This window comes from Plecotus auritus, assembly GCF_963455305.1.
Source record: "Plecotus auritus genome assembly, chromosome: 10".
NCBI lineage: Eukaryota > Metazoa > Chordata > Mammalia > Chiroptera > Vespertilionidae > Plecotus > Plecotus auritus.
The window spans coordinates 55,345,736-55,359,687 of record NC_137785.1 but is presented as its reverse complement, the minus strand read 5'-3'; the positions used below and the strand labels follow the sequence as shown (position 1 = coordinate 55,359,687).

General features: G+C 44.9%; 1 protein-coding gene across 4 annotated transcripts; it reads left to right on the top strand.

Annotated features, from left to right (window-relative positions):
* Nucleotides 1-63: 63 nt before the first annotated feature.
* OGFOD1 (2-oxoglutarate and iron dependent oxygenase domain containing 1) lies at nt 64-13,952 on the top strand. Of its 4 annotated transcripts, none has more exons than XM_080643724.1 (14): nt 71-284; nt 3,616-3,761; nt 3,941-3,987; nt 4,630-4,730; nt 6,355-6,471; nt 7,277-7,368; nt 7,556-7,684; nt 7,980-8,093; nt 9,454-9,533; nt 9,792-10,105; nt 12,150-12,272; nt 12,441-12,499; nt 13,166-13,249; nt 13,477-13,952. In XM_080643724.1, exons 1-14 carry the CDS (start codon nt 131-133, stop codon nt 13,555-13,557), a joined length of 1,641 nt encoding a protein of 546 aa, XP_080499850.1. In that variant the 5' UTR covers nt 71-130; the 3' UTR covers nt 13,558-13,952. The 4 variants fall into 4 exon arrangements, 3 of the variants coding, with proteins under 3 accessions (XP_080499852.1, XP_080499850.1, XP_080499851.1); XR_013959163.1 differs by having other exon boundaries at nt 76-284; nt 13,001-13,249; nt 13,477-13,951; XM_080643726.1 differs by lacking the exon at nt 13,477-13,952 and having other exon boundaries at nt 64-85; nt 13,001-13,409.

The following is a 13,952-nucleotide window of genomic DNA, read 5'->3' as shown; positions in this document are numbered from 1 at the left end:
CAGGTATGGGTTCCGCCTCCTCTTGCTTTGGTGCTTCCTATTGGGTGGCGCTGAGGAAGAGAGCATTCTGGGAATTATAGTCTCGGTAAGCTGCTTGGTCTGTGTGGGGTGGGTCCGCACTTCTGAGGAGATGAATGGGAAACGGCCCCCTGACCCTAACCCGAACCGGATGGGGAAAAAGAGAAAGAAGGAGGTGATGGTGGAGTTTTCGGACGCTGTCACGGAGGAAATCTTGAAAACGCAGGTGGCTGAGGCCTGGAGTTGCAGGACGCCGTTCAGTCACGGTAACCGGGTGCTGTGACGGGGGAGCCACCATGTGACCGGGTCTTGGGGCCTCTGGAAGTCCTGGCGCTCTAGCCGAGCCCGGGGCAGCGGGGCCACAAGGATAGAGGCTGGTGGAGAGAGCGTGACTTTGGCACCTCCGACCCTCCTGCCCGGCCTGCTGCCCCGTTTTCGGTGCAAGTTCAGTTTGGATTTAGAAGCCCGAAAAGAGGCAGACATGTAGGTCGGAGAGTTTGGGGAAGTAGAGGGCGTGAAAGTTCTTAATTGAATTCTGGAATCAAAGACTGCTAGTTGAATTCTGGAATCCCTCCACTGGTTGTACGTCGTCGTCGTCGTCAGTGGGTTTAACTTTTTAAAACTTCAGTTCCTTCCTGTGTAAAATGGGATAGCTAAATAGTATTTACCTCGGAAAGACCTTGAATGAGATTAGTAAGCTAATGCATGTTTGTATCTATAAATGTTTCCCTGAAGAAGGACCAATAAACATTTGGACACATATCTGAGTGGCTTAGGTGATATTTTCCTATGAAGGTAATGCTGGGTTGTCCCATGATGGTGCAGCCAGAACATTTGAGCGTACTCGGTTTTTGTTTTTGTTTTTGTTTTAATTATATTTTATTGATTTTTTACAGAGAGGAAGGGAGAGGGAGAGAGAGTTAGAAACATTGATGAGAGAGAAACATCAATCAGCTGCCTCCTGCACACCCCCTCCTGGGGATGTGCCCGCAATCAAGGTACATGCCCTTTACCGGAATCGAACCTGGGACCTTTTAGTCCACAGGCCAACGCTCTATCCACTGAGACAAACCGGTTTTACTGGGTATTTTATGCCCGGCTCGCACCCGCCTTGGCTGGCCTGGCACTGCCTGCTCGCAGCCCCCCACCCCCCACCCCTTCGCTGGTCTAGGCCTGAGGGTTGGGGGCAGCTCCTGCCTTGAGCATCTGCCCCCTGGTGGTCAGTGCTTGTCATAGCGACTAGTCCTTCCACTGTTTGGTCGATTTGCATATTAAGGTTTTAGATAGATGACTACTGGCCTGGTGCACGAAATTCGTGCACATTAAAAGGGGATTAATTAGAGGAAATAATTTAATATTGCTATTTGCCCTTCCTCTATAATAGAAGTGTCAGAGATGAAAGAAAATTAGTAAAATGTATATGAAAACCTTCCTCCTGTCAGAGTCTGGGGCGCACCATGGGACCCAGAGTCAAGTCCCCGCCCACCCACATGCGCCTCAAAATCACATGAGCCCTACACCCGGCTGGCCCCCCGCCCTCATTGGGCTAGATCCAGACCTGGCCATTCCCACCCTTGTCAAGCCCCACCGGGCAGGGGACATAGCCTCAGGTCCCCTGGCCCAGTGCCAGGACGGGGGGGTGTGGCCTGAGGTCCCCCAGCCCAGACCAAGGGGGGGGGGGGCGTGCTTTGAGGTCCCCCGTCAAGCCTTGCCAGGTGGGGGACATGGCCTGAGATCCCCTGTGAAGCCCCGCTGGGTGGGGGGCATAGCATGAGGTCCCCTGTCAAGCCCCGCCAGACAGGAGGGCGTAGGCTCAGGTCCCCCGGCCCGGTACTGGGAGCAGGGCACAGCCTCAGGTCCCCCGTCAAGCCCCACTGGCAGGGGGGTGCAGCCTCAGGTCCCCCGTCAAGCCCCACTGGCAGGGGGGTGCAGCCTCAGGACCCCCGACCCAGCACTGGGGGTGCACCTTGAGGTCCCCCGTCAAGCCCCGCTGTGTGGGGAGCACGGCCTGAGGTCCTCTGTCAAGCCCCGCCAGGCAAGGGGGCGCAGCCTCAGGTCCCCTGGCCCAGTGCTGGGGCGGGGGGTGCGGCCTGAGGTCCCCCGGCCTGCTGCCGGGGTGGGGACGTGGTCTGAAGTCCCCTCTCAAGCCCCACCTGGTGGGGGGCGCGGCCTGAGGTCCCCCAGCCTGGCGCTGAGGCGGGGGGAGCAGCCTGAGGTCCCCAGCCCAGCACCAGGACGGGAAGCGCACCTTGAGGTCCCCCATCAAGCCCTGCCATGCGGGGGGCATGGCCTCAGGTCCCCTGGCGCCGGGGTGGGGGGTGTGGCCTGAGGTCCCCCAGCCTGACACCAGGGCGGGAGAGGGCGTAGCCTCAGGTCCCTGCTGATTGCTCATTAAGGTTCCTTATGGGAACTTGGCTTCAGCTGTGGGTGCAGCCATCTTTGTGGAGTGATGGTTAATTAGCATATTCCCTCTTTATTAGATAGGATAGGTAGGTAGGTAGGTAGATAGATAGATAGATAGATCAAACCACTTGGCCTATGAAAGTAAAGCGTGTTGTGGGAGGAAGGAACCTACAATGAAAAATTCCAACCTCAGCTTCACATGTCACCTTATAGCATAAGTACTCCGTTTGATGCATCATGCTTTCCCTTCTAAAGTCTGCCGTGGTTTTTGTTTTGGTGACGTGCTCTGAAGTGGTGAGTCCTGGGGGCTCTGAATGCCCGTGGAAAGTGATAGCCCCAGCCGTAGGCAGCTGCCTAGGTTGCCTTGTACCTAGGTAAGTGTTACACTGCTGGGAGAACAGCAGCCGGAAGCTGGCTGGCATCCTGGGCCTGGTTCCTACCAACTCTGTTGTTAACTATACCCGGATGCCCGCATAATTAAAAAGAAAAGAAAGACATGATAGCTCAGGGTTTAAAGTGCATGCCTTGGACACTCAGGGATTTCTCAGTGTCCTCACCTGTGGGATGGAGACAGTGGTCATGTCTGCCTTAGCATGATAGGGAAAATTAAATAATGCATGCAAAGCACCACTGTGCTTGGCGCTTGGTGGCTGGTGGTGATTATGGGTACAAAATATAGCCCAACAGAAGCAGTGGGTAAAAAGAATTAGAAGGGGTTATGCCTAAACTGGTGTTTTTTGTTGTTGTTGTTGTCTTTTGGTTTTGTTTGTTTTTTAACCCACAAAGTATGTATGTTCTAACTGCTTTGGAAAATAACTTAGGAAAAGAAAAAGGGTTGAGGAAAATTGCCAGCCAGTGTTGCTATTCTCATTTTTAATTTGCTTCTCTCATTTTAAATGTGGGTGGGGGCGATAAATTAAGACTTTAGAATATATTCAATTCAACAAGTGAACATTAAACTAACCCTCCCGCCCCCCAGTTTTAAGGCCTAATATTTTAAGCACAGTATCATTAAAAAGTAGTTTTGGGTGGGTAAAGAAAAAAAGGGAACAGCTTATAATCCCCCAAATCTGAGACTTTAGGTATTAGATTCCTGAAAATTCATGACCATCCCCTTTTGTATTCTCTGTACTATGCTACTCAGGGGTCAAAAGTACAAAAGAAAAATAAGCCATAATGTTTTCTTCCCAATAGAAGCCATTATCATGGACATGGACCCCTTTCTTCATTGCGTGATCCCAAACTTCATCCCAAGTCAAAACTTCTTGGAAGGGCTTCAGAAGGAGCTTTTGAACTTGGACTTCCATGAAAAGTATAATGATTTATATAAGTTCCAGCAGGTATTTATGACCTTTTCCATTAGTTCTTCCACTTTAGAAGCTTATTTACACAAAAATCAGTCAGTACCTTTACACTTGAGGTTTCAGATTGGGTTTGCCTTGGAGGGGCCTTGCCTTGATGTTGTGACTCATAATGAAGGAAATATTTTTTTTTTTCTCTCTCTCTTTTCATGGTCAAGTCTGATGATTTGAAGAAAAGAAGAGAGCCTCACATCTGTGCTTTACGGTAAACAAGTAATCATATTTGTTGGGTGCCTGATATGTGCCAGGCTGGCTAGTAAATGCTTTAAAATGTTATGTCTTAAATCTCTGTGGATGTATTATCCTATTTTGTAGAGGAGGAACCAGCTTCTGAGAAATTAAGTAACTTCTTCAAGGCCACCTAGGTAAAAATTGAGGGAGCTCGATACAAGCCTGAGTGTGTCTGATCCCAGGGTCCAATTCTCAGTGATAAAATGTTCAGCTCTGTTAGTAGTCCAGGAAACAAATTAACACTGAAATTACCATTCTTCACATATTAGGTTGGCAAATATTAAAAACAAAAACTCCCGTGTTGACAGAAGTATAGATACCTTTATACACTGCTGCAGTCTTTTCTTATAAGTGGTTTTGAAAGATGTATCAAAGCCCTTCAAATTAGGCTTTCTCTTTTTGTAGTGTGATTCTACTTATAAAAATTTATCCTGAGCAAATAATTAAGGATGTGCTCTGGGAATATTAGCCCTAAACTATGCAAGTTTAAAGTGAGGGAGACTCTCGGGAATAGATCTCTTGAATAAACAGCAACCTCTAGGAAAAAACAGTTGTGGCATATACCCAAATGTAGGCCACACTGTGACATCACAGGTTATCTTGTTTGCATTTCTAGGAAAATTTTGTTTGAAGATTTCCGGGCTTGGCTTTCTGACATTTCCAAGATTGACCTGGAATCAACCATTGACATGTCCTGTGCTAAATATGAATTCTCAGGTAAGAAAGATAAAGCCCTGATGTCTGTCAGATTGAAAGGCCTTATCTAAACAATGGTAGAAAGATAGATAGTATCAGTGTATCAAAATCCTGGACTGTGTCCCTGTATATCATTAGGATCTTAATAAGGAAGATCTGACCTGGCTCATATACAGAAATGCCCTTCATATTGGAAGGTGTAAGGCAGTGGTTCTCTTTGGGAATATGATGAAAGCTATTGACCATATTTTCAGAAAAATGCTGATAACACACATACCAACTTTGCATACAATATGGGAAATTCAGAGGTGATATTGTAAACTCTCCTCTTAGATTGCTTAAGGAACAAATGTCCCCCTCAATGTCATTTTTTCTTTTTAAGTTTGAAGGTAATAAGTGAATATAATCTATAAAAAATTCAAACAATATAGAAATATACAGTGTAAACCTTGACAGTCCCCTTCACCTGCTCTTTGTCAAATCCCCCTCCCAGCACCCTCCCCCCCCCCCCTAACTCTTCAGAGGTATCCATTGTTACCAGTTTGGGGTGCATCCTCTCAGTTCCCATTCTGAGCATCTACATGTCTTTTTGAAAACGTTTGGTATTTTGCCTAGAAGGAAAAGGGTTGTGTGTTGTTTTGGATTTAACTCCCATCTTGGAAGTTTAACTTAGTAACAACTTTTTGAGGATAACTTAGTGAAGTACATGAAGAATCATATCAGATGATTATTTTTTCACTTTATTTTTTTCTCTTTGAAGTAATTTCAAACTTAACAGAAAAGTGGCACACATAGTACAAATCATTTTTTTTCCTGTTTCACTTGCAAACATATTACAGTTGTGATGCTCCGTGAATAACTTCAGTAATCCCTCAGGAACATTCTACATGATAGTGATAAACCATTAAAATCACTTAGTTCCATTATTTGGTGCTCTACAGCAAAAGGATCCAGTCCAGGATCATACATTCCATAGGGTTCCTTCTAGAGTTCTCCTTTTTCATATTTGTAATTCCCTTCTTCGACTGAGAAACCTGGTTACGTTATCTTTAATATATTTATTCACTGTAGCATACCTTCCTCTCCCACCCTGCACAGCTCCCACCTTGCTCAACCCCACCTCATGGGTTTTAGAAGTTTAACTCGAGAAGTTAATGGGAACAAGTACAAAAAAATCTTTGTGCAGTAATTTCCATTGAAACATTCTTTCTTAATAAAAAATGGGAACAACGTAACATAGAAGACTGATTAAAGGGAGAGGGAGTGATTCATAATCCATAGAGTAAAATAACTATGCAGCCATTAAAAGACATGAAAAGTATATGGAAACACACTTGCCATGTAGTAATTGTTTAAAAAAAGCAGGCCACAAAACAACCACCCAGGATAATATTTTTTTTCTAAAGCAAACACGTATGTAGAAACAATATTGTAAGAAGTATGTAAAAATATTGTTAGTGATTCTTCAATGTTTTTAGAATTGACAGTTTTATTTCTATAATTATAATAGAGAAGTCAGTGTCATTTTAAGGCTGAAGGAGCTGACATTACAGATGAATGTCAGATGGCTTGACATAAATGCAGGGTCAGGTCCCAGCTGCTCCTTGTCTGTGCAGGGACATGCAGCTGTGCATTCAACTTGCAGATGCCTTGCTCTGCCATGATGATGAGCTGGAGGGGCGCCGGATCGCCTTCATTCTTTACCTGGTTCCTCCCTGGGACAGGAGCTTGGGGGGCACCCTGGACCTGTACAATGTTGATGGTAAGATATACGCATGCTCTTCAACACCTATAGCTACTTCCCAGTCCTTATGCACAATGTCTGTACTCCAAGGAGATAGAAGCCATTGATTACATGCTGCGGGAGGAATGAATGCCAGCCCTGACAACTGCCTCCCTGAGTTGTACTTGAGATAATGATCACTCCAGACAGAGATGAGTTAGAGTTGGTTTAGATGAGGAGCAGTCAGACCTGGCATCTGAATACAGACGGTGGAAGGGTAGCACAGACCATGTACAACTGCCTGTGGCTGTGAATCTGCCAGGACCAGTCCATTTGACAGGAAATCGGGGTTTTTTGTTTGTTTAATAAATATTTATTGATTTCCGAGAGGAAGGGAGAGGAAAAGAGAGATAGAAACATCACTAATGAGAGAGAATCATTGATCAGCTGCTTTCTGCATGCCTCACACTAGGGATCGAGCCCACAACCTGGGCATGTGCCCTGACCAGAAATCGAACCATGACCTCCTGGTTCATAGGTCAACGCTCAATCACTGAGCCACACTGGCTGGGCATCAGGGGTTTTTACTGTAATGACTGACCCCAGAGGTTGACTCCAGGAAGCTTTCAGCCCTCATCCAATAATAGATGGGTGGTGTAAGGAGGAACAGGTATCACCTGGCAGAACTAGCAAGTATGAGCGAAATAGCTGGAAGGGTGGTATTTGAGGATCACAAGGGTACATTTAGAGATACTTAGAAATCTGAGGATTGTCAGGATGAAACGGGGTGGCCTGGAAGTGGTAAGTGCTAACACATTTATGGGTATGTTCTCTCCTGGTGCAGAACACTTTCAGCCGAAGCAGATTGTCAAGTCCCTTATCCCTTCGTGGAACACACTGGTTTTCTTTGAAGTGTCTCCTGTGTCCTTTCACCAGGTAAAGATTGTAAGCCACAGCTGTATAGAGCACTCAGGCTGTGCCTTATAGTCACTCATTCCTATTAGACCTAGCTGGCCAGATGGTTTTCACACCTAGCGGGAAGGATCTAGACATTAGTGTGCCTTGGCTGGTAATCTCCCTGCTCATTCTTTGGGTTGAGGTACCATTGGTTTTGTCCTTTCAGGTGTCTGAAGTCCTGTCTGAAGAAAAGTCACGTCTGTCTATAAGCGGCTGGTTTCATGGTCCTTCACTGACCAGGCCTCCCACCTACATTGAACCTCCCATACCTCGGAGCCCTCATATCCCAAGAGATGTAAGGATAAGTGCCTGCTGCCGGATTCTTATCTTAGCTGTAGCATACCAGGTGTTTTTGTGGTTTCGGAAGTGGCTCTTCCTGATAATGAAACCAGACTTTGAGCTTGCCCTCCCATTTTCCTTAGATAAACTTGGCTGGTGTCCTTCTCAGGCAGTTTCCCAGCACTTTATATTTAACAAGGAGACAATTATAAATTGAGGGTTTGCACGTATTATTTTACTACTGTAAAATGATGTGAGAACAAAAGCAATAGGAATTAACTCACCTTTTGCCTCTGCTGCTTCTTTGTAAGCATGAAATTTTGTATGATTGGATCAACCCTACTTATCTGGACATGGATTACCAAATTCAAATTCAAGAAGAGTTTGAACAACAGTCTGAAATTCTCCTAAAGGAGTTCCTTAAGGTAGGTCCGCATGTCCTGTCTGGTATGTCTTGTTTGGCATGCAGTCTTGCTGCTTGGGTGGGTGAATAGGCATCACCAAGAGTTTTTGTTGTTTTTGTTTTGTTCCTGGTTAGGATGTTTGTCATCCTCTACTTCAAATAAAACATAGAGATGATGTTAATAGTTAACATCGGTATCAGTTGTGTGCTTCGTGAGTTAAGAGTCCCTTGGGTACTCTCCATTTCTCTAGAATCTTAATGATACACAGAGGTGGGGCGGGACGGGGGGCAGGGGGAAGCTTCTACCCTGGAGTTGTGTGTCATTCCCTTCCTGTTCATTTGATGACTATGGTGCATGCTATGACTTTTAGTGAGACAGATTGCTAATTGATCAGCACCTATTGATGAATGTTTGGCAGTGATGAAGCAGCACTTTATAGTGGGAAGAGAGCTAGAGCAGAAGTCAGAGACCTTATAGTCATGTCCTGGCTCTGTGATTTACTAGCCTGACCAGATCACTCAGTCCCTGAGCTCTAAACCTGCCCTGTCCATCCTGAAGGGTTGTGAGGGCCAGACGAGATCATGTCACTGGTGTGGTGCTTCACAGTTGACCCTGAGTCCCATGGCATCGCAGTCCCAAGAGCGGTTCCTCCATGAGAAAAGGGTTGAGACAGTACATATTGTCTGTCTCTCTCTCTCTCAGAATTTTATTGCTGACATTAGCTATTAAGGAATTTGAGAAGTATTGTAGAAAATAGACTTCTTTAAACCCCATGTAATTCAGCTTAACTAAACCATGCTTTGGAATCCTTTTCCTACTTTGCTGATAGGCCTACTATTTTCAGAACACTCCTTGGGAAACTGCATTAAGCAGGTACGTAGCTCCAATGGAAAATATTTCAGTAGGTTAACCTACTTCTTGTACTGAACTTAACGTTTTAAGTTTAAAATGTTGCTTAAATGAAAGGAATGAGCTGAGGCCTAGAGAATCCATATTGTTTACAGATTTTCATTGTAATGACATTGACTGTTTTGCTTTAATTTTTCCCCCTCACATCTTATGAATTACAGAGTCTGTATTATGATCCTCATTTTATAAATGAAGGAGATTAAGAGGTTGAGCAATCTGATACAAGATAAACAACTACTTAAGGAAATGGTCCAAATAGACACTGAGACTCTTGGCTAAAGCTTGCTGACGATTTGTCCCATCTTTCCTCTGGCTTCTTATCAGGACTGGGGAATGTTGTGTGAAAGGGGTGAGAGTCAGCTGACCCTTTTAAGAATCAGCCAGATGATTCTGCAGAGCTTCGACACCAGCAAGACCAGGGAGGGGTCATGGGGAGATTTGCTGACTGCTTCTTTATTTGCTCATATTCCAGCCTGAGAAATTTGCAGCGGTCTGTGAGGCTTTGGAGAAAGGAGGTGTGAAATGGAACAGCCGAGGGCCCCCTAACAAAAGGTAGAACCCATCATCCAAGACATTTGCTTCTGCGTGTGGCGCCTGCCTGTCTGTCTGTAAGGCTCACTTCCCTAATGATATCTGGTTCCCAGGGCCATCCAGTAGCAGGCCCAAGCAAAAGCTCCCTGTTGTCCTGTGTGCTTTAGTAGGTAGCTATGCCAAGAATTAGGGGGAGCGGCACAAAGCTAACTAGCAGCTTATCCCACGAGTAATTTTATATCTGTGGCTTTGATGAAAACTGCCATTGCTGCTTTCCAGGTTTTATGAGAAAGCCGAGGAGAGCACGCTTCCCGACATTCTCCAGGATTGCATGACATTATTTCGCTCCGAGGCACTGTTCTTGCTGCTGTCCAACTTCACAGGCCTGAAACTTCATTTCTTGGCCCCTTCCGAAGAAGAGGAGATGGAGGGCACAAAAGAGGGAGAAGCAGCCTCTGCTCCTGAGAGCACTGAAGAAGGGACGAGCTATAGCTCCTCGGAGCCAGAGAATAACCTGGCAGCTGCCAGCAACAACAGCCAGCAGACCAATGAACAGGCAGACCCAGAGCCAGAGGAAAACGAAGCCAAGGAAGGTAAGCTTCATGACTTGTCCTGGATTTCCATTCAGCACTCACCATTCAGTCATTCATTCGACAAACATTTCTTGAGTATCTACTGTTTGTTAGGTCCTGTTTTGGGAGTTGGAGAAAAGAAACACAGACAAGGTCCTTGCTGTCCTTGAGCTTACATTCTAAAAGGAGAGGACAGCCCAGCTAGCAAGGCTCAGTGGTTGAGTATCGACCTGTGAACCAGGAGGTCAAGGTTCGATTCCTGGTCAAGGCACATGCCCAGGTTGTGGGCTCGATCCCCTTGCGGGGGCATACTGGAGGCAGCCGATCCATGTTCTCTCTCATTGATGTTTCTATCTCTCCCTTCCTCTCTGAAATCAATAAAAATATATTTTAAAAAAATAAGAGGTGAGGACAGATTAATTGTATACACCAACAACTAAAACGTCAAATAATGACACATGTTATACAAATCATTTCAGTAAGGTTATGTTCTGAGGAATGGCAGAGTGGCCTCTTAAGTGAATGGGCAACCTGGGAAAGCCTGTCTGGGGAGCTGTCGGCTAAGCTCAGATCTGAATGGCAGGAAGAATCTGCAGGAAGAGTATTTCCAGGTGGGAGGAACAGCTGGTATATCTGATTAGTACAAATGGTGGGAGAGATATGACTGGCTTTGCCTAAAATTACTCTCAAACACAAGGACATAAAGGAGAGGAAGGTGAGCAGCTTATTTCTGCTAACGACCAATAACAAACTTAAGAAAAACTTGCTGGAACTTGGATAAATAGAGAGGAGGAATTATTAAAAGTAAAGGATAGAAAAATACAAGAAATTTAAGAGGTAACACTTCTGTGGGAATTTTGGCCGCATTAACTGAGCAGCTACAAATTCAGCTTAAATGTTACAGCACCTATGAAATCAAATTAGAAAGTCTGTTCCCCAGTTCCTCTGTCAGTTTACCTGCCCTGCTTCCATTCTGATTTCCTGAGAAGGGCCCTGTGCAGTCAGGAGAGCAAAGACGAGGGAGGTAGATACCGTGGAAATGAGACCAGCAGTGAGAGGTGCTAACCACACACAACATAAACTCAGGGTCTTTAGTTTGCCATACTGTCACTTTGGTCACCACAGATGTTTAAAGAAACCAAAGTATTTTCTCCACTTCTTTGCCTTTTTTATTTCGCTTTTATGGGAACCTGCAACTTGGAAGAAAATTTACACTAGCAACCAAAAGATGCTTATTCTGTTATTGTGCATCCTCTGTGTGCAAGGCCCTGGCCAGAGCCAGGGGGAGTACAGAGGTAAATGAGACAGGTTTACCAAGTTTAGCATCTTTTTTTTTTTTTTTTTTTAAATATATTTTACTGATTTTTTACAGAGAGGAAGGGAGAGGGATAGAGAGTTAGAAACATCGATGAGAGAGAGACATCCATCAGCTGCCTCCTGCACACTCCCTACTGGGGATGTGCCTGCAACCAAGGTACATGCCCTTGACCGGAATTGAACCTGGGACCCTTCAGTCCGCAGGCCGACGCTCTATCCACTGAGCCAAACCGGTCAGGGCAAGTTTAGCATCTTAAAGAAAAGCTAAAAAGCTTTTTTTAAATAAAAGCTATAAAGTTGCTGAGGCAACTTAAGCAGTGTTAATTTAGTAAGATACCCAGACCTGACAATTTTTAAGTTTGTTTTTTAAAATATATAAAAAAATAACATCAATTTCAGAATGTTTAGAAGAACAAATCGTTGTCATTCCCTTGCAGTCTAGCAGTGGTATCAAGGTTATTTCCATATTAAAGGCCCAGTACACAATATTCATGCACAAGTAGGGTCCCTAGGCCTGGCCAGTGATCAGGGCCGATCTGTGGGGCAACTGGCGGGGCAATCGGGGGGCCCCTGCTGGCACCCACCTTGGCCAGCCTGGAGCCTGTGGGCTGGGGCAGCTCCTGCATTGAGCGTCTGCCCCCTGGTGGTCAGTGCGCATCATAGCGACCGGTCATTCTGCTGTTCGGTTGATTTGCATATTAGGCTTTTATTATATAGGATTTTCTGGCCTTTCATTTATTTTTTTTAGAATCAAGTGTTCCCACGTGCCAGGGCGAACTGAGGCATTGGCAGACTGGTCACTACACTTTAATCCATGACAACAGCAAGACTGAATTTGCCCTGGACTTACTTCTTTACTGTGGCTGTGAAGGTAGGAGGGAGGATAGGAAGCAGTGACTGTTTCCTTAAGGGGGCAGTCTCTCCTGTGTGCCCCTCTCCAACTGAACCAGTTCAGAAGTATTTGCCTTGTCCAGGATCTCAGTATTGGGAGGGGTGTTAGGGGTCGTGAATGTTTCTGAACGTTGTTTCCCCTTGTAAGGCTGGGAGCCTGAATATGGTGGCTTTACTTCCTACATTGCCAAAGGAGAAGATGAAGAGGTAAGTTGCTCCTGAAAGCACTCTATCTTTTTAGTTCTTGATGCTTTCCTTCTTCAAAAACCCAATTTTTATGACCTACCATTGTCTTTAACCGATAAATCCATGTTGGTCTGCCTGGCAGTGATCTAATTTCTAGTAGAAAGTACTGGGCATGGAACAAAGATGCTAAAGGATAATCACTAAGCATTTATTTATTCTACCCTAAGAAATTCCAAATGAATTAAGAGCCACATGGTACATTCCCATCAATTTTTCAATATAATAAATGAGTGCATTAGCTGAAATTTTTCTGGGTATGTAATGGAATGGGGTTTGTTGGAAAATGACTTGACAGCCAGAGCAATAGCTCTTCCTAGTAAAAGCTCTTTATTATCCCCTATGCCCGCCCGACTTAAGTACTTGATATGGAAGTACTTGATATTCATCTGTTTAGTGATGAATCACTGAAGAGTTTAGAATAAGCTCTGTGTTCTGATGTGTCATTGTATTTGCCTGTTTCAGCTGCTAACAGTGAATCCAGAAAACAATTCTTTGGCATTGGTCTACAGAGATAGAGAGACTCTTAAATTTGTCAAGCATATTAACCACCGAAGCCTAGAACAAAAGAAAACCTTCCCAAACAGAACAGGTTTCTGGGACTTCTCATTCGTCTATTATGAATGACAGGGCTGGGCGAAGCTGCGAAGAGAGACCCTTCACTGGCACTGGAAAGGCTGGAAGAGCTGGCATCGAGCAAAGGAGAGCTACAAGGTAACCTGTCTTGACACTTCTTAAAACCGCGTGGTTGGCCTTCAATTGGACTCACAGTGATTGTCCTCAGTCTAGACCTTGAACTTGGGGAGTTTTTAAATGTGGGGTTTCTTTTGTGGTAAAATATGTGACATAAAATTTACCATTTTAACCAAATTCCACCACATGTGGTAGTTTCTTCTCCACAGAATACCAAAAAATACCAATTCTTGGGTTCTCTCTCCCAGAGCAGTAATTTTTTAGCAAGAAGTTTTGGCTGCAGGATCTCTTCAATGCCATGCTATCTACTTACCACTACTAATGAGTGAGGACGTCCAAATCCTGTTGGGAGAGTCTTTGACACCAGAGGCAGGCGCTCCAGTCTCCACGAACTGAACATTCCCACAAAAGTTGACTCCTTCTCTGATTGACACGAAGTCAGTCCACATAGGCAGTTTTGAAAACTACTTAGGAACTGTCCACATGGTATCATTTTAGGAAAAGCAGATTTCTGTACCATACAAATAAAAAGATAACTGAGGAACCAGAGCACATAGTGTGGGCGGGGCCAGATGGGAACGAGGGGAAAATGCGAACACCAGGCTGCATGGGTATCATCTTGTGCTTTAGTTTCAGAGAGAAATGGGAGATAATTTAGTTCTGTGATCACAGGACTCTGCTCTTGGCAGATTTGTAACTGCTAATTACAAAATTTAAAACTTCA